The sequence below is a fragment of the Gobio gobio genome (genome assembly GCF_949357685.1).
Source record: "Gobio gobio genome assembly, chromosome: 6".
NCBI lineage: Eukaryota > Metazoa > Chordata > Actinopteri > Cypriniformes > Gobionidae > Gobio > Gobio gobio.
The window spans coordinates 60,121,823-60,149,681 of NC_137102.1; the positions used below are offsets into that span (position 1 = coordinate 60,121,823).

Consider the following 27,859-nt stretch of genomic DNA (forward strand, 5'->3'; position numbering starts at 1 on the left):
CTGTCTCCTCTTCCTCTGTCTCTTCTTCCTCTTCCTCCTCTTCCTCTGTCTCTTCTTCCTCTGTCTCCTCTTCCTCTGTCTCTTCTTCCTCTTCTTCCTCTTCCTCTGTCTCTTCTTCCTCTGTCTCCTCTTCCTCTGTCTCTTCTTCCTCTTCCTCCTCTTCCTCTGTCTCTTCTTCCTCTGTCTCCTCTTCCTCTGTCTCTTCTTCCTCTTCCTCCTCTTCCTCTGTCTCTTCTTCCTCTTCCTCCTCTTCCTCTGTCTCTTCTTCCTCTGTCTCCTCTTCCTCTGTCTCTTCTTCCTCTTCCTCCTCTTCCTCTGTCTCCTCTTCCTCTGTCTCTTCTTCCTCTGTCTCCTCTTCCTCTGTCTCCTCTTCCTCTGTCTCTTCTTCCTCTTCCTCCTCTTCCTCTGTCTCCTCTTCCTCTGTCTCTTCTTCCTCTTCCTCCTCTTCCTCTGTCTCCTCTTCCTCTGTCTCTTCTTCCTCTTCCTCCTCTTCCTCTGTCTCCTCTTCCTCTGTCTCTTCTTCCTCTTCCTCCTCTTCCTCTGTCTCCTCTTCCTCCTCTTCCTCTGTCTCTTCTTCCTCTGTCTCCTCTTCCTCTGTCTCTTCTTCTTCTTCCTCCTCTTCCTCTGTCTCCTCTTCCTCCTCTTCCTCTTCCTCCTCTTCCTCTGTCTCCTCTTCCTCTGTCTCTTCTTCTTCTTCCTCCTCTTCCTCTGTCTCCTCTTCCTCCTCTTCCTCTTCCTCCTCTTCCTCTGTCTCCTCTTCCTCTGTCTCCTCTTCCTCTGTCTCCTCTTCCTCCTCTTCCTCTTCCTCCTCTTCCTCTGTCTCCTCTTCATCTTCCTCCTCTTCCTCCTCTTCCTCTTCCTCTGTCTCCTCTTCCTCCTCTTCCTCTTCCTCCTCTTCATCTTCCTCCTCTTCCTCTTCCTCCTCTTCCTCTGTCTCCTCTTCATCTTCCTCCTCTTCCTCTGTCTCCTCTTCCTCTGTCTCTTCTTCCTCTTCCTCCTCTTCCTCTGTCTCCTCTTCCTCTGTCTCCTCTTCCTCCTCTTCCTCTTCCTCTGTCTCCTCTTCCTCCTCTTCCTCTTCCTCCTCTTCCTCTGTCTCCTCTTCATCTTCCTCCTCTTCCTCCTCTTCCTCTTCCTCTGTCTCCTCTTCCTCCTCTTCCTCTTCCTCCTCTTCATCTTCCTCCTCTTCCTCTTCCTCCTCTTCCTCTGTCTCCTCTTCATCTTCCTCCTCTTCCTCTGTCTCCTCTTCCTCTGTCTCTTCTTCCTCTTCCTCCTCTTCCTCTGTCTCCTCTTCCTCTGTCTCTTCTTCCTCTTCCTCCTCTTCCTCTGTCTCCTCTTCCTCCTCTTCCTCTTCCTCCTCTTCCTCTGTCTCTTCTTCCTCTTCCTCCTCTTCCTCTGTCTCTTCTTCCTCTGTCTCCTCTTCCTCTGTCTCTTCTTCCTCTTCCTCCTCTTCCTCTGTCTCTTCTTCCTCTGTCTCCTCTTCCTCTGTCTCTTCTTCCTCTTCCTCCTCTTCCTCTGTCTCCTCTTCCTCTGTCTCTTCTTCCTCTTCCTCCTCTTCCTCTGTCTCCTCTTCCTCCTCTTCCTCTGTCTCTTCTTCCTCTGTCTCCTCTTCCTCTGTCTCCTCTTCTTCTTCCTCCTCTTCCTCTGTCTCCTCTTCCTCCTCTTCTTCTTCCTCCTCTTCCTCTGTCTCCTCTTCCTCCTCTTCCTCTTCCTCCTCTTCCTCTTCCTCCTCTTCCTCTGTCTCCTCTTCCTCTGTCTCTTCTTCCTCTGTCTCCTCTTCCTCTGTCTCCTCTTCTTCTTCCTCTTCTTCCTCTGTCTCCTCTTCCTCCTCTTCCTCTTCCTCCTCTTCCTCTGTCTCCTCTTCCTCTGTCTCTTCTTCTTCTTCCTCCTCTTCCTCTGTCTCCTCTTCCTCCTCTTCCTCTTCCTCCTCTTCCTCTGTCTCCTCTTCCTCCTCTTCCTCTTCCTCTGTCTCCTCTTCCTCCTCTTCCTCTTCCTCCTCTTCCTCTGTCTCTTCTTCCTCCTCTTCCTCTGTCTCCTCTTCCTCCTCTTCCTCTTCCTCCTCTTCCTCTGTCTCCTCTTCCTCTGTCTCCTCTTCCTCCTCTTCCTCTTCCTCCTCTTCCTCTGTCTCCTCTTCCTCCTCTTCCTCTTCCTCCTCTTCCTCTGTCTCTTCTTCCTCCTCTTCCTCTGTCTCTTCTTCCTCCTCTTCCTCTGTCTCCTCTTCCTCCTCTTCCTCTTCCTCCTCTTCCTCTTCCTCCTCTTCCTCTGTCTCCTCTTCCTCCTCTTCCTCTTCCTCCTCTTCCTCTGTCTCTTCTTCCTCCTCTTCCTCTGTCTCTTCTTCCTCCTCTTCCTCTGTCTCCTCTTCCTCTTCCTCTTCCTCCTCTTCCTCTTCCTCCTCTTCCTCTGTCTCCTCTTCCTCCTCTTCCTCTTCCTCCTCTTCCTCTGTCTCTTCTTCCTCCTCTTCCTCTGTCTCTTCTTCCTCCTCTTCCTCTGTCTCCTCTTCCTCCTCTTCCTCTTCCTCCTCTTCCTCTGTCTCCTCTTACTTGAAATAAACCAACTATACTATATATATACAAAGTGTAAATTTGCAGTTGATTCCTATGAGTCTCAGTGAGTAGCAGTAACTGGACGGGTGAGTGTTTGATTACTTCTCTTTCTCTCTCTCTCTCTGTGCGTGTGTGTGTGTGTGTTTGTAGGGCACACAGCTCATCTTTAATGCTGCTAAAGAGTTGGGTCAGCTCTCCAAATTAAAGGTGTGTTGTCCTCTGATAACTCAATGAACTATGGAAGCTTGTTTCTTTATATCTTTCAATTTAGACTTTTTCTTACAATTGCACATTTATATAATTCGTAAAAGTCTCGCAATGTTAACTTTTTTCTCTGAATTACGAGTTTACGTCTTGGAATGTTTACTTTTTTCTCAGAATTACGAGTTTACGTCTTGCAATGTTTACTTTTTTCTCTGAATTACGAGTTTACGTCTTGCAATGTTTACTTTTTTCTCTGAATTACGAGTTTACGTCTTGCAATGTTTACTTTTTTCTCTGAATTACGAGTTTACGTCTTGCAATGTTTACTTTTTTCTCTGAATTACGAGTTTACGTCTTGCAATGTTTACTTTTTTCTCTGAATTACGAGTTTACGTCTTGCAATGTTTACTTTTTTTCTCTGAATTACGAGTTTACGTCTTGCAATGTTTACTTTTTTTCTCTGAATTACGAGTTTACGTCTTGCAATATTTACTTTTTTTCTCTGAATTACGAGTTTACGTCTTGCAATATTTACTTTTTTTCTCTGAATTACGAGTTTACGTCTTGCAATATTTACTTTTTTTCTCTGAATTACGAGTTTACGTCTTGCAATATTTACTTTTTTTTTCCTGAATTACGAGTGTACGTCTTGCAATGTTTACTTTTTTCTCTGAATTACGAGTTTACGTCTTGCAATGTTTACTTTTTTCTCTGAATTACGAGTGTACGTCTTGCAATGTTTACTTTTTTCTCTGAATTACGAGTTTACGTCTTGCAATGTTTACTTTTTTTCTCTGAATTACGAGTTTACGTCTTGCAATGTTTACTTTTTTCTCTGAATTACGAGTTTACGTCTTGCAATGTTTACTTTTTTTCTCTGAATTACGAGTTTACGTCTTGCAATATTTACTTTTTTTCTCTGAATTACGAGTTTTTACGTCTTGCAATATTTACTTTTTTTCTCTGAATTACGAGTTTACGTCTTGCAATATTTTCTTTTTTTCTCTGAATTACGAGTTTACGTCTTGCAATATTTACTTTTTTTCTCTGAATTACGAGTTTACGTCTTGCAATGTTTACTTTTTTCTCTGAATTACGAGTTTACGTCTTGCAATATTTACTTTTTTTCTCTGAATTACGAGTGTACGTCTTGCAATGTTTACTTTTTTCTCTGAATTACGAGTTTACGTCTTGCAATATTTACTTTTTTTCTCTGAATTACGAGTTTACGTCTTGCAATATTTACTTTTTTTCTCTGAATTACGAGTTTACGTCTTGCAATATTTACTTTTTTTCTCTGAATTACGAGTTTACGTCTTGCAATATTTACTTTTTTTCTCTGAATTACGAGTTTACGTCTTGCAATATTTACTTTTTTTCTCTGAATTACGAGTTTACGTCTTGCAATGTTTACTTTTTTCTCTGAATTACGAGTTTACGTCTTGCAATATTTACTTTTTTTCTCTGAATTACGAGTGTACGTCTTGCAATGTTTACTTTTTTTCTCTGAATTACGAGTTTACGTCTTGCAATATTTACTTTTTTTCTCTGAATTACGAGTTTACGTCTTGCAATATTTACTTTTTTTCTCTGAATTACGAGTTTACGTCTTGCAATATTTACTTTTTTTCTCTGAATTACGAGTTTACGTCTTGCAATATTTACTTTTTTTCTCTGAATTACGAGTTTACGTCTTGCAATGTTTACTTTTTTCTCTGAATTACGAGTTTACGTCTTGCAATATTTACTTTTTTTCTCTGAATTACGAGTGTACGTCTCGCAATGTTTACTTTTTTTCTCTGAATTACGAGTTTACGTCTTGCAATGTTTACTTTTTTCTCAGAATTACGAGTTTACGTCTTGCAATGTTTACTTTTTTCTCAGAATTATGAGTTTACGTCTTGCAATGTTTACTTTTTTTCTCTGAATTACGAGTTTACGTCTTGCAATGTTTACTTTTTTTCTCTGAATTACGAGTTTACGTCTCGCAATGTTTACTTTTTTCTCTGAATTACGAGTTTACGTCTTGCAATGTTTACTTTTTTTCTCTGAATTACGAGTTTACGTCTCGCAATGTTTACTTTTTTTCTCTGAATTACGAGTTTACGTCTTGCAATGTTTACTTTTTTCTCAGAATTACGAGTTTACGTCTTACAATGTTTACTTTTTTCTCAGAATTACGAGTTTACGTCAAGCAATGTTTAGTTTTTTTCTCTGAATTACGAGTTAACGTCAAGCTAATTTTTACTATTTTCTCTGAATTACGAGTTTACGTCTCGCATTGTTTACTTTTTTCTCAGAATTACGAGTTTACGTCTCGCAAATTTTTACAATTTTCTCTGAATTACGAGTTTACATCTCGCATTGTTTACTTTTTTCTCTGAATTACGAGTTTACGTCTCGCATTGTTTACTTTTTTCTCTGAATTACGAGTTTACGTCTCGCATTGTTTACTTTTTTCTCTGAATTATGAGTTTACGTCTCGCATTGTTTACTTTTTTCTCCGAATTACAAGTGTACGTCTCGCAATGTTTATTTTATTTCTCTGAATTACGAGTTTACATATCGCATTGTTTACTTTTTTCTCTGAATTACGAGTTTACATCTCGCATTGTTTACTTTTTTTCTCTGAATTACGAGTTTACGTCTCGCAATGTTTATTTTGTTTCTCTGAATTACGAGTTTACATCTCGCAAATTTTTACTATTTTCTCTGAATTACGAGTTTACATCTCGCATTGTTTACTTTTTTCTCTGAATTATGAGTTTACGCCTCGCAATGTTTACTTTTTTTCTCTGAATTACGAGTTTACGTCTCGCAATGTTTACTTTTTTCTCAGAATTACGAGTTTACGTCTTACAATGTTTACTTTTTTCTCAGATTTACGAGTTAACGTCAAGCTAATTTTTACTATTTTCTATGAATTACGAGTTTACGTCTCGCATTGTTTACTTTTTTCTCAGATTTACGAGTTTACGTCTTGCAATGTTTACTCTTTTCTCTGAATTACGAGTTTACATCTCGCATTGTTTATTTTTTTATCTGAATTACGAGTTTACGTCTCGCATTGTTTACTTTTTTCTCTGAATTACGAGTTTACGTCTCGCATTGTTTACTTTTTTCTCTGAATTATGAGTTTACGTCTCGCATTGTTTACTTTTTTCTCCGAATTACAAGTTTACGTCTCGCAATGTTTATTTTATTTCTCTGAATTACGAGTTTACATCTCGCAAATTTTTACTATTTTCTCTGAATTACGAGTTTACATCTCGCATTGTTTACTTTTTTCTCTGAATTACGAGTTTACATCTCGCATTGTTTACTTTTTTTCTCTGAATTACGAGTTTACGTCTCGCAATGTTTATTTTGTTTCTCTGAATTACAAGTTTACATCTCGCAAATTTTTACTATTTTCTCTGAATTACGAGTTTACGTCTCGCAATGTTTACTTTTTTCTCTGAATTATGAGTTTACGTCTCGCAATGTTTACTTTTTTTCTCTGAATTACGAGTTTACGTCTCGCAATGTTTACTTTTTTCTCAGAATTACGAGTTTACGTCTTACAATGTTTACTTTTTTCTCAGATTTACGAGTTAACGTCAAGCTAATTTTTACTATTTTCTATGAATTACGAGTTTACGTCTCGCATTGTTTACTTTTTTCTCAGAATTACGAGTTTACGTCTTGCAATGTTTACTCTTTTCTCTGAATTACGAGTTTACATCTCGCATTGTTTATTTTTTTATCTGAATTACGAGTTTACGTCTTGCATTGTTTACTCTTTTCTCTGAATTACGAGTTTACATCTCGCATTGTTTATTTTTTTATCTGAATTACGAGTTTACGTCTTGCATTGTTTACTTTTTTTCTCTGAATTACGAGGTTACGTCTTGCAATGTTTACTCTTTTCTCTGAATTACGAGTTTACGTCTTGCAATGTTTACTTTTTTTCTCTGAATAACGAGGTTACGTCTTGCAATGTTTACTTTTTTTCTCTGAATTACGAGTTTACGTCTCGTAATGTTTACTTTTTTCTCTGAATTACGAGTTTATGTCTCGCAATGTTTACTTTTTTCTAAGAATTACGAGTTTACGTCTTGCAATGTTTACTTTTTTTCTCTGAATTACGAGTTTACGTCTCGCAATGTTTACTTTTTTCTCTGAATTACGAGTTTACGTCTCGCAATGTTTACTTTTTTCTCAGAATTACGAGTTTACGTCTCGCATTGTTTACTTTTCTCAGAATTACGAGTTTACGTCTTACAATGTTTACTCTTTTTCTCTGAATTACGAGTTTACGTCTCGCAATGTTTAATTTTTTTCTGAATTACAAGTTTACGTCTTGCAATGTTTACTTTTTTCTCAGAATTACGAGTTTACGTCTTGCAATGTTTACTTTTTTCTCTGAATTACGAGTTTACGTCTCGCAATGTTTACTTTTCCTCAGAATTACGAGTTTACGTCTCGCAATATTTACTTTTTCTCTGAATTACGAGTTTATGTCTTACAATGTTTACTTTTTTCTCAGAATTACGAGTTTACGTCTCGCAATGTTTACTTTTTTCTCTGAATTACGAGTTTACGTCTCGCAATGTTTACTTTTATCTCTGAATTACGAGTTTACGTCTCGCAATGTTTACTCTTTTCTCTGAATTACGAGTTTACGTCTCGCAATGTTTACTTTTTTCTCTGAATTATGAGTTTACGTCTTGCAATGTTTACTTTTTTCTTGGAATTACGAGTTTACGTCTCGCAATGTTTACTTTTTTCTCCGAATTACGAGTTTACGTCTTGCAATGTTTACCTTTTTCTCCGAATTACGAGTTTACGTCTCGCAATGTTTACTCTTTTCTCTGAATTACGAGTTTACGTCTCGCAATGTTTACTTTTTTCTCAGAATTACGAGTTTATGTCTCGCAATGTTTACTTTTATCTCTGAATTACAAGTTTACGTCTTGCAATGTTTACTTATTTCTCCGAATTACGAGTTTACGTCTTGCAATGTTCACTTTTTTCTTGGAATTATGAGTTTACGTCTCGCAATGTTTACTTTTTTCTCAGAATTACGAGTTTACGTCTTGCAATATTTACTTTTTTCTCTGAACTACGAGTTTACGTCTTGCAATGTTTACTTTTTTCTCAGAATTACGAGTTTACGTCTCGCAATGTTTACTCTTTTCTCTGAATTACGAGTTTACGTCTCGCAATTTTAACTTTTTCTCGGAATTACGAGTTTACGTCTCGCAATGTTTACTTTTTTCTCTGAATTACGAGTTTACGTCTTGCAATGTTTACTACTCGTAATTACGAGTTTACATCTCGCAATTTTTACTTTTTTCTCGGAATTACGAGTTTACGTCTCGCAATGTTTACTTTTTTTCTCTGAATTATGAGTTTACATCTGGCAATGTTTACTTTTTTTCTCAGAATTACGAGTTTACGTCTTGCAATGTTTACTACTTCTCGTAATTACGAGTTTACGTCTCGCAATTTTAACTTTTTTCTCGGAATTACGAGTTTACGTCTCGCAATGTTTACTCTTTTCTCTGAATTACGAGTTTACGTCTCGCAATGTTTACTTTTTTTCTCGGAATTACGAGTTTACGTCTCGCAATGTTTACTTTTTTCTCTGAATTACGAGTTTACGTCTTGCAATGTTTACTACTCGTAATTACGAGTTTACATCTCGCAATTTTTACTTTTTTCTCTGAATTACGAGTTTACGTCTCGCAATGTTTACTTTTTTTCTCTGAATTATGAGTTTACATCTGGCAATGTTTACTTTTTTTCTCAGAATTACGAGTTTACGTCCTGCAATGTTTACTACTTCTCGTAATTACGAGTTTACGTCTCGCAATTTTAACTTTTTTCTCGGAATTACGAGTTTACGTCTCGCAATGTTTACTCTTTTCTCTGAATTACGAGTTTACGTCTCGCAATGTTTACTTTTTTTCTCTGAATTACGAGTTTACGTCTCGCAATTTTAACTTTTTCTCGGAATTACGAGTTTACGTCTCGCAATGTTTACTACTTCTCGTAATTACGAGTTTACGTCTCGCAATGTTTACTACTTCTCGTAATTACGAGTTTACGTCTCGCAATGTTTACTACTTCTCGTAATTACGAGTTTACGTCTTGCAATGTTTACTTTTTTCTCAGAATTACGAGTTTACGTCTCGCAATGTTTACTCTTTTCTCTGAATTACGAGTTTACGTCTCGCAATGTTTACTACTTCTCGTAATTACGAGTTTACGTCTCGCAATGTTTACTACTTCTCGTAATTACGAGTTTACGTCTTGCAATGTTTACTTTTTTCTCAGAATTACGAGTTTACGTCTCGCAATGTTTACTCTTTTCTCTGAATTACGAGTTTACGTCTCGCAATGTTTACTTTTTTTCTCTGAATTACGAGTTTACGTCTCACAATTTTAACTTTTTCTCGGAATTACGAGTTTACGTCTCGCAATGTTTACTACTTCTCGTAATTACGAGTTTACGTCTCGCAATGTTTACTTTTTCTCGGAATTACGAGTTTACGTCTCGCAATTTTAACTTTTTCTCGGAATTACGAGTTTACGTCTCGCAATGTTTACTTTTTTCTCAGAATTACGAGTTTACGTCTCGCAATGTTTACTACTTCTCGTAATTACGAGTTTACGTCTCGCAATGTTTACTTTTTCTCGTAATTACGAGTTTACGTCTCGCAATTTTAACTTTTTCTCGGAATTACGAGTTTACGTCTCGCAATGTTTACTACTTCTCGTAATTACGAGTTTACGTCTCGCAATGTTTACTTTTTCTCGGAATTACGAGTTTACGTCTCGTAATTTGTACTTTTTTCCCTCTAAATTCTGAGTTGAATTACCTCTCTTGACTAGAGTAAGGATGCTGACGGATTGTTTGTGTCTGTTAGGAGCACATGGTGCGAGAGGAGGCCAAGGCGTTGTCCCCTAAACAGTGCGCAGTCATCGAGCTCGCACTGGACACTATAAAGGTACAAGCAAACACACATTCAGAATCAGACATGTCTGTTATCAGGATACTGACGGGTTTTGTGTGTGTGTGTGTGTGTGTGTGTGTGTGTGTGTGTGTGTGTGTGTGTGTAACAGCAATACTTCCACGCGGGCGGTGTGGGTCTGAAAAAGACGTTTCTGGAGAAGAGTCCGGACCTGCAGTCTCTGCGCTATGCACTGTCTCTCTACACACAGGCCACAGACAAACTCATCAGGAAGTTTGTCCAGTCTCAGCACACTCAGGGTATGTTTTTGTGCTCTAGGACTGTTGATTTGTAATCAGCTTTGCCCTGTTCTTTCTGTGTTCTTGTTTCCATTGTTAGTTCAGTTGTGTCCCAAATGATGCACTATACACTATACACTATATACTTGTGTATTCATCCTTGTAATGAATGAACTTTATACGGTTCTTTTGTCATCCATCATCAGATGACCCGCCCCCTTCGTTACGTAATGAAATCTGCGACAGTCGAGTGCTTGATTCAATGCACACTTCAATTTTTTGGTTAATTAAGAGCATAATCCGGGTATTTTTAGTGTGAACACACTACTCGCACTATTTATACTACATGGAATAGTGCACAACTGTGTGAGTTGGGACGCACCTTCTTGTCACTAGTTTGTTACTGATTATATTATGTATTATATTTTTCCTACTTGTTATTTCTTTTATTTACATTTTATGTAAAATAGCTTTTTTATATATTTTTTTAGAAATGATAAATATATATATTTTTAGTAATGTTATAAATTAATTTCCCTTTTATTAGTTTTCATTTATGATTTATGAAGGCTTATATTCCTATTTTTATGTTTATAAATATATTTGTGCTACATTTATAAAATTTATATTTTCCCTACTTATTTATTTTATTTACATCTTATGTAAAATAGTTACATTTATCAGAAATTATCAGAGATTTTAGATTCATATTTTTTATTAATTCATTTCTCTTTATCTAGTTTCCATTTATGATTTATGAGGGCGTATTTGGCCTATTTTTATGTTTATACACATATTTTTATATATAACTATATTTATAGTACATTTATGAATTTATCATTTTTTAATTACTTGTTATATATTTTATTAAATGTTTTTGTAAAATAGTACAAATATATATATTTTTAATCATCAGATATTTTGGATTAAGATTTGTATTAATTCTCTTTTATTGGTTTCCATTTATGAGGGAAGATTTTTATATTTATAGATATATTTTTTCCTTTATTATTTCTATATATTTATGCTATATATATTTTTTTCCTACTTGTCATTTATTTTATTTACATTTTATGTAAAATAGTTACATTTATCAGAAATTAATTATTCAGAATGATTTTGGCTGCTAATAATGGATTTTCCGGGGTTTATGATGCCATATTTGAGGGCATATTTTAATTTATTTATTTATATTTTATATCAAATACTGTAATTTATCAGAAATGTATTAATCAAAATAGTTTTGGCTGCAACCTATAAACTCAAATTAACTGCTCCAGGTTGATTGCACAGCTGTATATTTCATAGCTGTATATTGTGTAGCTGTATATTGTATATTTCATAGCTGTATATTGTGTAGCTGTATATTGTATATTTCATAGCTGTATATTGTGTAGCTGTATATTGTATATTTCATAGCTGTATATTGTGTAGCTGTATATTGTATATTTCATAGCTGTATATTGTGTTGTCTTCCTCTTCTCTGTAGTTCATGGCGGTAAAGGCGTGCGATACACTCACAGTGAAGACGTTTATCCAGAGAAGGGTGTGTGTGCACAGATATTTATGCATGCAGATATTAATTTGCATATGCATGTGAAGATTACGCCTGGCTCCAGCAGAGAAGCGTATAGTTAGGGTTAAACTCAAGTGTGAGATTTACACGCCGTAACAGAAGTGTGTGTGTGTGTGTGTGTGTGTGTGTGTGTGTGTGTGTGTGTGTGTGTGTGTGTGTGTGTGTGTGTGTGTGTGTGCTGCCCTCTGCTGGACCAGCCTCTATAGCACTCATAACACATTCACAATCATTTAACATCACAGGTCACATGATCTACAAGCAAAATATTTCATCTTTTTTAGTTATTGTTTGATTGAATATTTTTATATAGGGCTGCTAACACATTAAATGGTGATTATTTAGTCATATATTGTCATTTGAACTGTTATTATTATTATTATTATTATTAATTTTAAAAAAATGAATGACTGCGATATATTACTGTTGTAAATTACAGTTGTACTGTAAAAAAAATGAACGTGATTAAAATTATAATATTTTTTTTATAATTATATCTTAAATTCTTCACTTTCATATGAAAAGTTATAAAGAAAAATAACCTCACTTATCATAATTCTGACTTTTTATATCTTAAAATGACAGTATTATACTATAATATAACAATATATAATAAATAAATAAATATTATAATAATAATTTATAATATTATCCTATGCTATTGATTTATACATATTTTCCTATGTATAAAAGCATATTTTTATTTTATTTTTTAAAGTATCTCTTATTTTATCATTTGTGATGATGTCATTGATTTATGAGGGCATATTTTGACCATTTACACAATTAATTATTTTATTTACATTTTTATATCAAAAACTGTGATTTATCAGAAATTAATCAATATATTTTTTGGACTTTCTTAAGAATTGTGAGGGATTTATTTTGTCAAGCTGTGTTGTCTAATAACAAAAATAATAATTTAAGATATTTATCAGTTTTTTTTTCTTGAAAATACTGCAATGTTTAAGGAGTCGAGTTTTATATTTTATATATTTTAATTTTATACCTTTTTTTAAATCTTTTTATTCCGTGGCGTAAACAATCTTCCATACTTTCAAACATTCAAACCCTCAATCTTTTAACATTTGAAATCACAAATCTTTTTATTTTGGCGGTTCTGCAAACTTCCGCCTGACCTCTGACCTCTGACCCTCAGCCTCAGGGGTGGATGACGCAGTTGGTGAGGTTTCTATGACGGTGGAGATCTTCAGCGACCCCAGCTCAGGAGGTCACAAGATCACAGTCAAAGGTTTGCCTCTCTCTCTCTCTCTCTCTCTCTCTCTCTCTCTCTCTCTTCATCAGTGTTAGTGTTGAGGAACTGTGTGATTGACAGCTGTCCTTTTCCTTGTGTGATTGACAGTTGTGTCAGCCAATGACCTGCGCTGGCAGACGCAGGGCATTTTCCGGCCGTTCGTGGAGGTGTACATCATCGGCCCTTACCTCAGTGACAAGAAGAGGAAGTTCGCCACCAAATCCAAGAACAACAGCTGGTCCCCGAAGTTCAGCGAATCCTTCCAGTTGTGCGTTTCTAACACACACTACACCAGTGTTTCCAGAAAAATGCGGCTTTTTTTTGTGATTGTTGCGGGCAAAAATCCTTGATTATGCGGCATGTTTTCTTAAAAAATGCAATGAAAAATGCGGGATATTTATGCAATTTTATGCGATAAAATTGCGGGAACTTGCAAAAACTGCGGTTTGATGAGAAAGAGAAAAAAAGCACTACATCACAGAAAGTGCTGGAATATTTAAGTTCTCATCTTGTTTTATTGAAGACCTTAATAATGGCTCAAATTTACAAAACATTTAGTCAATCAAGTTCTGTAGCTTTACAAAAGGAAAATGCTACAACTTCTGAAAAAATTAATAAATAACTTCCTGTTTTACAGATGTCGCTATACAAAACAGACATTTGAGTGCTTCCAATGCACAAAGTGCAATGTCTTAAAGGGTTAGTTCACCTAAAAATGAAAATTCTGTCATTAATGACTTCCCTTTATGTTGTTGGACACAAATGAAGATATTTTAGTTGAATTCCGATGGCTCAGAAAGGCCTCCATTGGCACAATGTACACTCTCAAGACCCATAAAAGGTAGCCTACTAAAGACGTCGTTACAAAGTCCATCTCACTACAGTGGTTCTACAATAACTTTATGAAGACGAGAATAGTTATTGTGTGCAAAAAAAACTAAATAACGACTTATATAGTGATGACTGATTTCAAAACACAGCGTCATGATGCTATGAATCATCGAGTCGATTCATGATTCGGATCGCGTGTCAAACTGCTGAGACACGTGACTTTGGCGATCCAACCCGCTGAATCGACTCATTGATTCATAACGCTTCAAACCGCTGAATCGACTCATTGATTCATAACGCTTCAACCCGCTGAATCGACTCATTGATTCATAACGCTTCAAACCGCTGAATCAACTCATTGATTCATAACGCTTCAAACCGCTGAATCAACTCACTGATTCATAACGCTTCAAACCACTGAATCGACTCATTGATTCATAACGCTTCAAACCGCTGAATCAACTCATTGATTCATAACGCTTCAAACCGCTGAATCAACTCATTGATTCATAACGCTTCAAACCGCTGAATCAACTCATTGATTCATAACGCTTCAAACCGCTGAATCGACTCACTGATTCATAACGCTTCAAACCGCTGAATCGACTCATTGATTCATAACGCTTCAAAGCTTCATGATGCTGTGTTTTGAAATCAGTCAGCACACAGGGAAACTGCTTTGCTCTTTTGCTGTTATTTTTGTTGGCCAATGGGAGTTTGTGCTTCATCATGGTTTCACCGGTATCTATGGTTTCTCCATGGGGTTTGCAGCTTTTCGATGACGTTCGCGTCGGGTAATCACGTCACTTCAAAACGTTCCCATGGCAATAGGCGGAAATGGCGGCTCTTGTGTGAAGTAAACGAAAATTTTTCAACTTTCTGCTAATATATATGACTTTTTTTGCAACGAAAATGCAGGGATTATGAAATCATGATAGCCCCGCATATTTTGCACGCGGAAATAGGCAATTTATGTGGCAAAAGTGCGGCGTATTTGAAAAAATGCGGCCCCCGCATGAATATGCGGACTTTGGCTGATTATGCGTTAAATCACGCGATCGCATAATCGCGTTTTTCTGGAGGGACTGATTACTACACCAATGTTTCCATCCACATGATGAGATGCTGCGATGCCATTGGGCCGCTGGTTAGACCAGTCTTCCAATCAGAGTTTATTGAGGGATTTATTCAGTAATAAAAGTTCCTGTGCGTGCGTTTTTATGCACATTTAAATTCGTTGTATACGACATCCCAAAATGAGCATAACAATTGGTGGATGGAAACATAGCTATTGATTTATGCGGGCATATTTTCCTGTTTTTATATTTATAAATATACTTATATATCATTATTATTTATATTTCAATGCATGTATACTTTTTCCGTAATTTGTATTTATTTATATTTTATGTCAAATACTTAAGTAATCTTAATAATTACAGCTGCTAATTGATTTATGAGGGCATATTTTCCTTATTTATTTACATTTTACTAAAACTATTAATTTACTACTATTAATAATAATTTTCTTTTCCTGAAATACAATAAAATATACATATTAGATGAACAGCTTAACTTTAAAAACACACAACTATTGTTGCCTTGGCAACTACATTAAATAAATATGTTTTTTAAAGTACTAAAACAATTAAAAATAATTTTCATTAAATAAATAAATGCATAATTGGATAACTAAAATGCAATAAAATATAAATATTAGATGAACAACTTAAATTTCATTTTATTTTTGTTTTAATTAAATCTTCATCTAATATTTATATTTTATTGCACTTCAATTATGCATTTATTTCAAGTGATTTTTAATAGTTTTACTAATATTTATTCTTTAGAATATTTGTATTATTTGATTTTTGTAGTTTAAAGCAACTAAAGTAATCAGTGTTATTTTTATTGTCATTTATATATTATTACAGTGTACACTCATATTTTGAATAACCAATTATTAGCAGTTTTCATTTTAATTTAGCATAGTATAGTAATTTCAGGGCTCCAACAAAATAAAATGAAAGAGTGCACTGAAATTACTATAACAAACTGAAATAAAAATAAATGAAAGTTATTTAGATATATTAAATATATCTCAAAAGCACAACAAAATTACTAAAATTATAATATAAATGATAATAAAAATAATACTGATTACGAAGTCATTCATCTAATATTTATATTTTATTGCATTTCAATTAATAAATTAGGCATTTCTATATTTCAATGAAAATTATTTTAATAGTTTTACAAATTTGTATACTTTAAAAATATTTTTATTTTTGTAGTTTAAAGCAACTAAAGTAATCAGAGTTATTTTTATGATCATTTATATATTATTACAGTATATATTCATATTTTGAATAACCAATTATTAGCATTATTTAAATTTTAGTAATTTTTGTTGTGCTTTTGAGACCCATCCATCCATCCATCATCTTCCGCTTATCCGGGGCCGGGTCGCGGGGGCAACAGTCTAAGCAGAGACGCCCAGACTTCCCTCTCCCTAGCCACTTCCTCCAGCTTTTCCGGGGGAACCCCGAGGCATTTCCAGGCCAGCCGGGAGACATAGTCCCTCCAGCGTGTCCTAGGTCTTCCCTGGGGCCTCCTCCCGGTGGGACGTGCCTGGAACATCTCCCTGGGAAGGCGTTCAGGAGGCATCCGAAATAGATGCCCGAGCCACCTCAGCTGGCTCCTCTCGATGTGGAGGAGCAGCGGCTCTACTCCGAGTTCCTCCCGAGTGACTGAGCTCCTCACCCTATCTCTAAGGGAGCGCCCAGCCACCCTGCGGAGAAAGCTCATTTCGGCCGCCTGTATCCGGGATCTTGTCCTTTCAGTCATGACCCACAGCTCATGACCATACTTCCATCTGTCCCTCACTCGTGAACAAGACCCCAAGATACCTGAACTGCTCCACTTGAGGTAGGAACTCTCCACCCACCTGAAGTGGGCAATCCACCCTTTTCCGACTGAGAACCATGGCCTCGGACTTGGAGGTGCTGATTCTCATCCCAGCCGCTTCACACTCGGCTGCAAACCGTCCCAGTGCACGCTGAAGGTCCTGGCTCGAGGAGGCCAACACGACAACATCATCCAAAAAAAGCAGCGACGAAATCGTGTGGTTCCCAAACCGGACACTCTCCGGCCCTTGGCTGCGCCTAGAAATTCTGTCCATAAAAATTATGAACAGAACCGGCGACAAAGGGCAGCCCTGCCGGAGTCCAACATGCACCGGGAACAGGTCTGACTTACTGCCGGCAATGCGGACCAAGCTCCTGCTTCGGTCATACAGGGACCGGACAGCTCTTAGCAAAGGACCCCGGACCCCATACTCCACAGGATGCCACGAGGAACACAGTCGAATGCCTTCTCCAAATCCACAAAACACATGTGGACTGGTTGGGCAAACTCTCATGAACCCCCCAGCACCCTGGAAAGGGCTGGTCCAGTGTTCCACGACCGGGACGAAAACCAGACTGTTCCTCCTGAAATCCGAGGTTCCACTATCGGACGCATTCTCCTCTCCAGTACCCTGGCATAGACATTCCCAGGGAGGCTGAGAAGTGTGATTCCCCCTATAGTTGGAACACACTCTCCGGTCCCCCTTCTTGAAAAGAGGGACCACCACCCCGGTCTGCCATCCCAGAGGCACTGTCCCCGACCGCCACGCGATGCTGCAGAGGCGTGTCAGCCAAGACAGCCCCACAACATCCAAAGACTTGAGGTACTCAGGGCGGATCTCATCTTGCCACCGAGGAGCTTTTTAACCACCTTGATGACTTCAGCCCGGGTGATGGACGAGTCCACCTCTGAGTCCCCAGCCACTGCTTCCTCAACGGAAGACATGTCGGTGGGATTGAGGAGATCCTCGAAGTATTCTTTCCACCGCCCGATGATATCCCCAGTTGAGGTCAACAGGTGCCCATCTCCACTGTAAACAGTGTTGGTAGGGCACTGCTTCCCCCTCCTGAGGCGTCGAACAATTTGCCAGAATCTCTTCAAGGCCGACCGATAGTCTTTCTCCATGGCCTCACCAAACTCCTCCCAGGCCCGATTTTTATGCCTCCACGACTACCCGGGTTGCAGATCCGCTTGGCCTGCTAGGACTCCTTCTTCAGCTTGACGGCATTCCTTACTCCCGGTGTCCACCACCGGGTTCGGGGATTGCCGCCTCGACAGGCACCGGAGACCATGCGGCCGCAGCGACAATGGAGGTGGAGAACATGGTCCACTCGGACTCAATATCTCCAGACTCCCTCGGGATCCGGTCGAAGTTCTGCCGGAGGTGGGAGTTGAAGATCTCTCTGACAGGGGCTTGGCCAAACGTTCCCAACAGACCCTCATAGTACGTTTGGGTCTGCCGGGTCTGTCCAGCTTCCTCCCCCGCCATCGGATCCAACTCACCACCAGGTGGTGATCAGTTGACCGCTCCGCCCCTCTCTTCACCCGAGTGTCCAAGACATATGGCCGAAGGTCTGATCACACGACCACAAAGTCGATCATCGACCTCCGGCCTAGGGTGTCCTGGTGCCATGTGCACTGATGGACACCCTTATGCCTGAACATGGTGTTCGTTATGGACAAGCCGCGTGTTAGAGCCAAAATGCTGTTTTGTATTTGGGTTGTAATTCCGTTGTTTAACACTGGGTGGCGTATGTCTGTAACTTAGCCTTAGGTATAAAGGCAGCAGATACAATGTTGTTGACAGGTGTTTGACCCGGAAGGGCAAAGGGTTTTTGATCGCTTGCGTGCGGCGCTTTGTATTGTTACACTGATGGAAACTATGGACAATGCTGTATTAAAATAAATGGACCACTTTGGACTTCAACTTTCGTCTTTATGCATTTGGTTTAGCACAGGGCAATCAAGTGAGCATAGTAACATAGCGTGTCAACCACGCCTTCCCCGGGTTCAAACAACTAAGTAGTTCGGCATTAAAACGAACTCCTTAATATTAGTCAAAAACCCCGCATCAGCTCGGACCTTGTTTACAAACGTCGGAGTCTTCGGCATGCATGCATGGAATTGAGAGCAGCCGAAGAGCCGTCTGTTTCTTTGTGGATTATTGTTTGGATATAACGTGGGCTTTCTGGTGATAAGGAGTTGGTTGGATACCGAAATCAGACCACGGAGTACAAGAGACCATCTGATGACTGCACGGCGCCCAACGAAAGAGGTATTTGTAGCGCTACAATCTTTAATGGCCATTTAAATTGTGTGCACACATACCCGGGTATAAAAAACAAACACACGTGTTAAACACCGGCAGACTGACCGGAGACTTTTTATGACTTTGCGAACTTTGTGTTAGACCTACGGACTTAAAAGCGAATCGTTTGATCTATTGTTTATCATGGATAAACCATCTCCCGCGATTGAACAGACTGCAATGCAAGCTGGTAGTAAACCCAGCAGTGTTAATGTTGGTGATCACAAGATTTCTAAACGTGCAGAATTGCTTGTCGATAAACTAACTACGTTGCAAGCAGATAGAAAGTCTAAACTGGACAACGCCAGCATTATTAGAAAATCAATGCAAGGTTTAAAAAATCAAAAATCACAGTTACAAAATGCTCTGAAGGAACTAATAGAAACATGTAATGATGCAAAACGTATTCATGAGTCTTTGTTGAGTTTATTGCCTATTGATGAAAAGGAAAAACATGAAACTTGGTTTAAAGCAAAGATGATAGCTAACAATGATGTTATTTCTGAAACAAAGGGCTTTGTTGCAAAGTGTTCTGAAAATGGTAATTTTGCTTTGTCAACTGTGTCACCTGAAATGTTTGATGCTGGTTTAAATGAAAATGGCAACTGTGGGGATGGTGTCAATCAAAATGACAGTGTGTCTAATATCAGTAGCAAACGGTCACATAAAAGTGTTAGCAGTGGAAGATCCAGCACTTCCTCAGCTAGGATAAAGGCTGAGGCCGAAAGAGCTGCACTTGTGGCTAGAGCTGCAGCTTTAAAAGAAAGACACGCTCTTGAGGAACAGGAACAGCAACTGAGGAGGAGAAGGGAGCAGCTTGATGTAGATGCAGAGTTGGCTGCATCTGCTGCTAGGTTGTCTGTGTTACAGGCCGCCGATCAGAAAGGTTGTTCAGTAGCATCTTCAAATGGCATGAATTCCTATGTGGAAAAAGAAAAAAGGAAAATGCAATCAAGAAGTGCCTTAAATCCTACAACAAAGGAATTTCAACCTCGATTATCAAAGCTAACACAACATGTCTCCGTCAAAGGACCGCTACCACCTAACAACCCGTTGTCACCAGACGTGCTTAAAAGGCAAACTGAGCTGTGGTGTAGGGATGCCTCTAAACATCAGTACGATCCACGTGAGCTACAGCAAGGAACATTGGAACCAGCCGAGTATCAGCAGCAGGTGACAACCATGAAACAACATGAACCGCAAAGGCCTTACACAGAACAGTCAGCCAATGGAACTCATTCCCCAGATCTACTCGCCATTATGCAAAGACAAAATGATATCACCGCTACCCTGGTTCGTCAACATCATGCATCATCTCTGCCATTAAGAGAGATTCCTGTGTTTGATGGGGACCCTCTCCAGTTCAGATCATTCACCAGAGCCTTTGAACAAGGTGTGGAAAGCAAAGCTGGAAGTGCAGACTGTCTCTATTATCTAGAGCAGTTCACCAGAGGTCAGCCACAAGAGTTGGTGCGTAGCTGTCAGCATATGGCGACTGATCATGGCTACAAAGTGGCAAAAGGTCTGCTGCAGGAACACTTTGGCAATCCATACAAGGTCGCCACAGCTTATATGAAAAAGGCGTTGGCCTGGCAAGTGGTTAAGGCGGAGGATTTAAGAGCACTACAAGACTATTCATTGTTTTTACGTGGCTGCTGCAATATAATGGGGGAGCTTCATTATGTGCAGGAACTGGACATGCCTGTCAATATGAGGACCATTATCTCCAAGCTGCCATATAGGATGAGAGCGCAATGGAGAACTACAGCTCATGACATCATGGAAGGGTCTCATGACCGAGCCCACATTAATGACTTGGTCCAGTTTATTGAACGCCATGTCAAAATCCTTTCCGACCCTCTGTTTGGCGACATACAGGATCCACATACTTCCTCAGCACCAAGGCTTTCTTCAAGGTTTAATTCACAGCCCAGGAGCTATGTAAGGGGTAACATTGTTGCTGCTGCTGTGACTGAAGAGTTGTTTGAGGATGTAAAGGAGCAACCGTTGGGTACAGAGCACATGGAGGAAGCTAAGTGCCTTTGGTGTGATCGTCGCCACCTTGTGGAGGAGTGCAAGCAGTTTAAAGGTAAAATGCACAAGGAGAAGATTCTCTTCCTGAGACAAAAGGGAGTTTGTTTTGCATGTCTACGCGCCGGCCACATGAGCAGGGACTGTGAGGGTCGCTTGGCATGTAAAATCTGTGGACAATCTCACCCTACTGTGTTACACATTAAAAGACAAGTGACTCAGGAACAGTTAACAGCTTCACCTGGCCAGCAACAGTCTTCTCCTCAAACATGTGGACATACAGGGGCCGGTAAGGACCAGAGTGTGTTATCCATCCTTCCTGTCAAGGTGAAGTCGGCAAAGGGAAGCCAGGTAATTACAACATATGCTTTTCTAGATCCGGGAAGTTCCGCCACATTCTGCTCTGAACACCTGATGCGGAAGTTGAACATCACAGGCAAAGCAACAAGCTTCATGTTGCACACAATGGGGCAAGAAAGGGTCGTTTCATCATTTTCTTTGTCAGGTTTGGAGGTGTCCAATTTGGAGGCTAATGATTATTATACCCTCCCTGAGGTATTTACACAGAAAGAAATGCCAGTCACTGTGGATAATATGATACGGTCGGAGGATCTGGCTAAGTGGCCTCATCTATCAAGTGTGCGCATTCCAAGTGTGAAGGCAGATGTTGACCTCTTAATCGGAACTAACGCACCCAAGGTATTAGAACCCTGGGAGGTCATTAATAGCAGCCAGGATGGCCCGTACGCTATTAGGACAGTGTTGGGATGGGTGGTTAATGGTCCACTGAGTGGAAACAGTGATGCATCATTATCCTCAGCCACAGTGAACCATATCTCTTTGCAAAGGCTCGGAGATATGCTTGTCAGTCAATACAACCATGACTTCAGTGAGAAGGCTGCAGAGGAAAGGGAAATGTCTCGAGACGACATCAGATTTATGGAGATCATGGAGGATTCAGCAGTGCTGCAAGATGGAAGGTACTGTTTAAAGTTACCCTTCAAGAAAAAGGATGTTTCTCTGCCTAATAACTTGGTTGTGGTGAAGCAAAGGATGCAGGGCTTAAGAAAAAGGTTCTTGAGTAATGACAGCTTGCACCAGGAGTATGCACAGTATGTGAACGGCCTTATCGCTAACACCTATGCAGAGCTTGTGCCCCAGCAGAAGCTTCAGGGTGAGCCTGGAAGAGTGTGGTACATTCCCCACCATGCGGTCCACCACCCAAGGAAAAGAACACTTCGGGTTGTGTTTGATTGTGGAGCCACTTTTCAAGGAGCATCCTTGAATAAGGAGCTGCTTCAGGGCCCTAACCTCACCAGCTCGCTGCTTGGGGTCTTGTTTCGTTTCAGAGAGGAACCTGTAGCATTCATGGGCGATATACAAGCCATGTTTCACCAGGTAAAGGTTGCAGAAGAAGACCGGGATTTCCTCCGTTTTCTCTGGTGGCCAAATGGAGATGTTACCCAGGACTTGGTGGAGCATAGGATGACCGTTCACTTGTTTGGTGCTGTGTCCTCTCCCAGCTGTGCAAGCTATGCACTGAGGAAAAGCGCTGATGATCATCAGTCTGAGTTTGCTGTCAATGTATGTCAAGCCGTCAAGAAAAACTTTTACGTGGACGACACTTTGAAGAGCTCCTCCACTGAAGGGGATGCTATCCAGATGATCCAAGACCTAACTTTACTGTGCCAGAAAGGAGGTTTTGTCTTGGAGAAGTGGATTAGCAACAGCCGCACCGTCTTGCATGCCATCGCTACAGAGCGAAGGGCTAAGGATTTAAAGGAGTTGGATCTGGATCGGGACAAGCTGCCAGTGGAGAGAGCTCTGGGTCTATTGTGGTCTGTAGAAACCGACTCCTTCAAATTTAAGATCGAAGTGAGGCAACAGGCACTTACCAGACGTGGTATGTTGTCAACCATCTGCTCAGTGTATGACCCCCTAGGCTTCCTGGCACCAGTGACACTGCCTGCAAAGGTGATGCAGCAGGAACTATGCCGAAGAGGATGTGCATGGGATGATGCCTTGCCATCTGACATCTTAAACCAATGGAAAGTATGGTTGGAAGACCTGGACCAGCTCAATGCTTTTGAGGCACCAAGATGCGTCAAGCCAGTGGACTTCGGTGAGGTTGCCGAAGCCCAGCTGCATCACTTCGCTGACGCCAGTGAAGCTGGTTATGGGACTGTTACATACTTGAGGATGCTGAGCCAGCAACGTCACATCCGAGTCTCCTTTCTGCTCGGCAAGGCTAGGGTGACACCGTTGAAGACCATCACTATTCCACGACTGGAGTTAACAGCAGCAGTTCTTGCTGTACGTGTAGACTCAATGCTAAAGTTGGAATTAAACTTCAGGTTGGAAGATTCGGTCTTTTGGACAGACAGTACTTCCGTTATAAAGTACATCAAGAATGAGGATAGACGGTTTCACACATTTGTGGCTAATAGAATTTCAACCATCCGAGAGGCATCAGAACCCCGGCAATGGAGGCATGTCTGCTCCAAGGACAATCCGGCTGACGACGCATCGAGGGGTTTGACGGCTGCAGACTTTCTACAGACCACCAGGTGGTGGGAAGGTCCTACATTTCTGTGGGAGCAGGAGGAGGACTGGCCTAATACTGCCCCGGATGCTTCATTGAATCCTGACGACCAAGAGGTGAGAAGAGAGGCCACCACAAATGCGATAAATGTGCGTGACTTAGTCACGCCCACTGATCAGCTTGTTAGCTACTTTTCTGACTGGAGGAAGCTCAAGAGGACAGCCGCTTGGTTTCTCCGTTTGAAGGCAGTGTTGTTGGAAAAGGCTCGCTGGAGAAAATGGCTAAAGGAGCCTTTGGTAATCCAGTCAGAGGAAACTAGGCAATCCAGTTCAAGGCAGACTGATGGGAAAGGGTTCATTGTGATTCCTAGGAGTAAAACCTTGACTGTAGATGACTTGTCAGAAGCAGAGGCCGCAGTGATTAAATATTGCCAGCAGAAACGATTTGAGGAGGAGATTGCTTCATTGTCCTCTAAGAAGGCAGCGGTGAGTCGTCAGAGTCCAATATATAGGCTGGACCCTGTCCTAGTTGATGGTTTATTGAGGGTTGGAGGGAGGCTGAGTAGGGGAGCGATGCCTGAGGAAGTTAAACATCCCATTATCCTCTCCAAAGAGCAGCATGTAGCAACGCTCATCCTCAAATATGTTCATCAGAGTCTGGGCCATGCTGGACGTGCTCACACGTTGTCATCAGTAAGGAAGAAATTCTGGATTACTAAGGCGAATGCGGCCATCCGAAAGGTTATTACGGAATGCAGCTTCTGTAGGCGCTACAATGGACGTCTTCTGGAACAAAAGATGGCTGATCTTCCAGAGATGAGAATTCAGCCAGACCTACCCCCTTTTACCAACACGGGAGTGGACTTTTTTGGTCCCTTGGAAGTGAGGAAAGGAAGAGGAATTTGTAAGCGGTATGGAGTTATACTTACCTGTTTAGCCAGCAGAGCTGTCCATCTAGAAGTTGCGGTGTCCTTGGAAACTGATGCCTGTATCAATGCTCTGCGGCGCTTTATAAGCAGAAGAGGGCAAGTAACTCACCTGGTGTCTGACAACGGTACTAACTTTATTGGGGCGAACCGAGAACTGAAGGAAGCTCTTGTTGCACTTAACCATCAGCAGATTGAAGGAGTCCTTTCCCAAGTTGGAATTCGCTGGAGTTTTAACCCACCAGCCGGGTCCCATCATGGCGGTGTGTGGGAGAGGATGATCCGCATCGTAAGAAGGGTCCTTAGCTCTGTCCTAGGTCAGCAGACGCTAGATGATGATGGTTTGCATACAGTGTTCTGTGAAGCAGAAGCCATCTTGAACGACCGGCCACTTACCAAACTGTCAGATGATCCAAATGATTTGGAATCACTTACACCTAACCATCTACTTTTGCTTAAGGGGAAGCCAGCCTTACCCCCTGGATTGTTCAAGCCTCATGACCTCTACGTAAGAAGAAGGTGGAGACAGGTGCAATATCTCTCAGACTTGTTTTGGAAGAGATGGGTGAGGGAGTACCTGCCTCTACTTCAGGAGAGGCAAAGGTGGAACGACAAGAAGAGGAGTTTGAAGATTGGAGATATTGTGGTCGTCATGGATGCTTCGGCCCCTCGTGGTTCTTGGCCACTCGCCAGAGTACTTGAAGTTTTTCCTGATAAGCAGGGCTTGGTACGCTCTGTGAAGTTGCAGACAAAATCTAATATCATTGAGAGACCCGTGACCAAACTTTGTTTGGTGTATGGGGTTTAAATGAGAAGATATCATTTTGATTTTCATGATATTTACTTGGTTCCTTTTGTTTCATTTGTTTGAATTGTTGTGTCTGCCGGTCATCAACAATTAGGGGCCGGTGTGTTAGAGCCAAAATGCTGTTTTGTATTTGGGTTGTAATTCCGTTGTTTAACACTGGGTGGCGTATGTCTGTAACTTAGCCTTAGGTATAAAGGCAGCAGATACAATGTTGTTGACAGGTGTTTGACCCGGAAGGGCAAAGGGTTTTTGATCGCTTGCGTGCGGCGCTTTGTATTGTTACACTGATGGAAACTATGGACAATGCTGTATTAAAATAAATGGACCACTTTGGACTTCAACTTTCGTCTTTATGCATTTGGTTTAGCACAGGGCAATCAAGTGAGCATAGTAACATAGCGTGTCAACCACGCCTTCCCCGGGTTCAAACAACTAAGTAGTTCGGCATTAAAACGAACTCCTTAATACCGCGGCTAGCACAGAAATCCAATAACAGAACACTGCTCGGGTGCAGATCAGGGGGGCCGTTCCTCCCAATCACGCCCCTCCAGGTGTCACTGTCACTGCCCACGTGGGCGTTGAAGTCCCCCAGTAGAACGACGGAGTCTCCAGTCGGAGCACTTTCCAGCATCCCTCCCAGAGACTCCAAGAGGGCCGGGTACTCCGCACTGCCATTCGGCCCGTAGGCACAAACAACAATGAGAGACCTATCCCCGACTCGAAGGCACAAACGACAGTGAGAGACCTATCCCCGACTCGAAGGCACACACGACAGTGAGAGACCTATCCCCGATTCGAAGGCACAAACGACAGTGAGAGACCTATCCCCGACTCGAAGGCACACACGACAGTGAGAGACCTATCCCCGACTCGAGGGCACAAACGACAGTGAGAGACCTATCCCCGACTCGAAGGCACACACGACAGTGAGAGACCTATCCCCGACTCGAAGGCACAAACGACAGTGAGAGACCTATCCCCGACTCAAAGGCACAAACGACAGTGAGAGACCTATCCCCGACTCGAAGGCACAAACGACAGTGAGAGACCTATCCCCGACTCGAAGGCACAAACGACAGTGAGAGACCTATCCCCGACTCAAAGGCACAAACGACAGTGAGAGACCTATCCCCGACTCGAAGGCACAAACGACAGTGAGAGACCTATCCCCGACTCGAAGGCACAGGGAAGCGACCCTCTCGTTCACCGGGGTAAACTCCAACACATGGCGGCTGAGCTGAGGGGCTATAAGCAAACCCACTCCAGCCCTCCGCCTCTCACCATGGGCAACTCCAGAGTGGTAGAGAGTCCAGCCTCTCTCAAGAAGTGTGGTTCCAGAGCCCAAGCTGTGCGTGGAGGTGAGCCCGACTATCTCTAGTCGGTACCTCTTGACCTCCCGCACAAGCTCCGGCTCCTTCCCCGCCAACGAGGTGACATTCCACGTCCCTAAAGCCAGATTCCGTGTCCAGAGATCGGGTCGTCAGGGGCCTCGCCCTCGACTGCCGCCCTATGCACCGGCCCCTTACGCTCCCTCCTGCAGGTGGTGAGCCCACAGGAGGGCTGAGCCCGGCCGGACCCCATGGGGTGAGGCCCGGCCACCAGGCGCTCGCATACGAGCCCCAACCCCGGGCCTGGCTCCAGGGTGGGGCCCCGGCTGCGCCATGCCGGGCGACGTCACGGTCCTTGGTGTGATTGTCAACATAAGGGTTTGTGAACTGTTCTTAGTCTGGCCCATCACCAAGGACCTGTTTGCCTTGGGAGACCCTACCAGGGGCATATAGCCCCAGACAACATAGCTCCCAGGATCATTCAGGTACTCAAACCTCTCCACCACGATAAGGTGACAGTTCAAGGAGAGATATATTTTTAATACATCTATATAACTTTTATTTATTTTTATTTCAGTTTGTTATAGTAATTTCATTGCGCCAACTTAAAGGGTTAGTTCACCCAAAAATGAAAATTCTGTCATTAATTACTTCCCCTCATGTCGTTGGACACCCGTCAGACCTCCGTTCATCTTCAGAACACAAATGAAGATATTTTAGTGTAAATCTGATGGCTCTGAAAGGCCTCCATTGGCTCAATGTACTTTACACTCTCAAGACCCTTAAAAGACACTAAAGACTCTCTCTCTCTCTCTCTCTCTCTCTCTCTCTCTCTCTCTCTCAGTGTGCTGGGCAGTGAGCTGGGTCCTGAGGGCTATGAGCTGCAGGTGTGTGTGAAGGATTACTGCTTCGCCCGTGAGGATCGCACCGTGGGCACGGCGGTCCTGCAGCTGAAGGATCTGGCGTCCCGCAGTAGCGCCGCCTGCTGGCTGCCGCTGGGCAAGCGCGTGCACATGGACGAGACGGGGCTGACCGTGCTCCGCATCCTCTCCCAGCGCAACAACGACGAGGTGGCCAAAGAGTTCGTCAAGCTGAAGTCCGACCAGCGCTCCGCCGAGGAGGGCCGCGGGAGCTAAAGCCATCCACACACACACACACACACTCACAGAGACTCAGCCAACGGGAACACGTCTACTTCCATAATCCGCAGAGATGTGTGTGTTATGGCAGTAGATGTGTCTGGAAATGAGAAGATTGTAGATGTATTTCTACACACGCTGTTTTGCACTCGAAGGGCCGCGGTTACGCTTCACACACAGCCCTGATGTTTAGCACAATGCTGGTTTCAGCTCTGATTGGTGCATGACACA

At 41.5% G+C, this 27,859-nt stretch overlaps 1 protein-coding gene across 1 annotated transcript in view; it reads left to right on the plus strand.

Annotated features, from left to right (window-relative positions):
• The window catches only part of LOC307128602 (protein unc-13 homolog A), a gene marked incomplete at its 5' end in the record, with an annotated part of 138,826 nt that extends 110,967 nt beyond the window's left edge, over nucleotides 1-27,859 (plus strand). Inside the window, 7 exons of the mRNA XM_079820516.1 lie at nucleotides 2,691-2,747; nucleotides 9,659-9,739; nucleotides 9,855-10,002; nucleotides 11,471-11,527; nucleotides 12,714-12,806; nucleotides 12,918-13,077; nucleotides 27,334-27,859. Coding sequence (XP_079676642.1) covers nucleotides 2,691-2,747; nucleotides 9,659-9,739; nucleotides 9,855-10,002; nucleotides 11,471-11,527; nucleotides 12,714-12,806; nucleotides 12,918-13,077; nucleotides 27,334-27,625 — 888 coding nt within the window. The 3' untranslated portion in view covers nucleotides 27,626-27,859. The remainder of the gene's footprint in view (nucleotides 1-2,690; nucleotides 2,748-9,658; nucleotides 9,740-9,854; nucleotides 10,003-11,470; nucleotides 11,528-12,713; nucleotides 12,807-12,917; nucleotides 13,078-27,333) is intronic.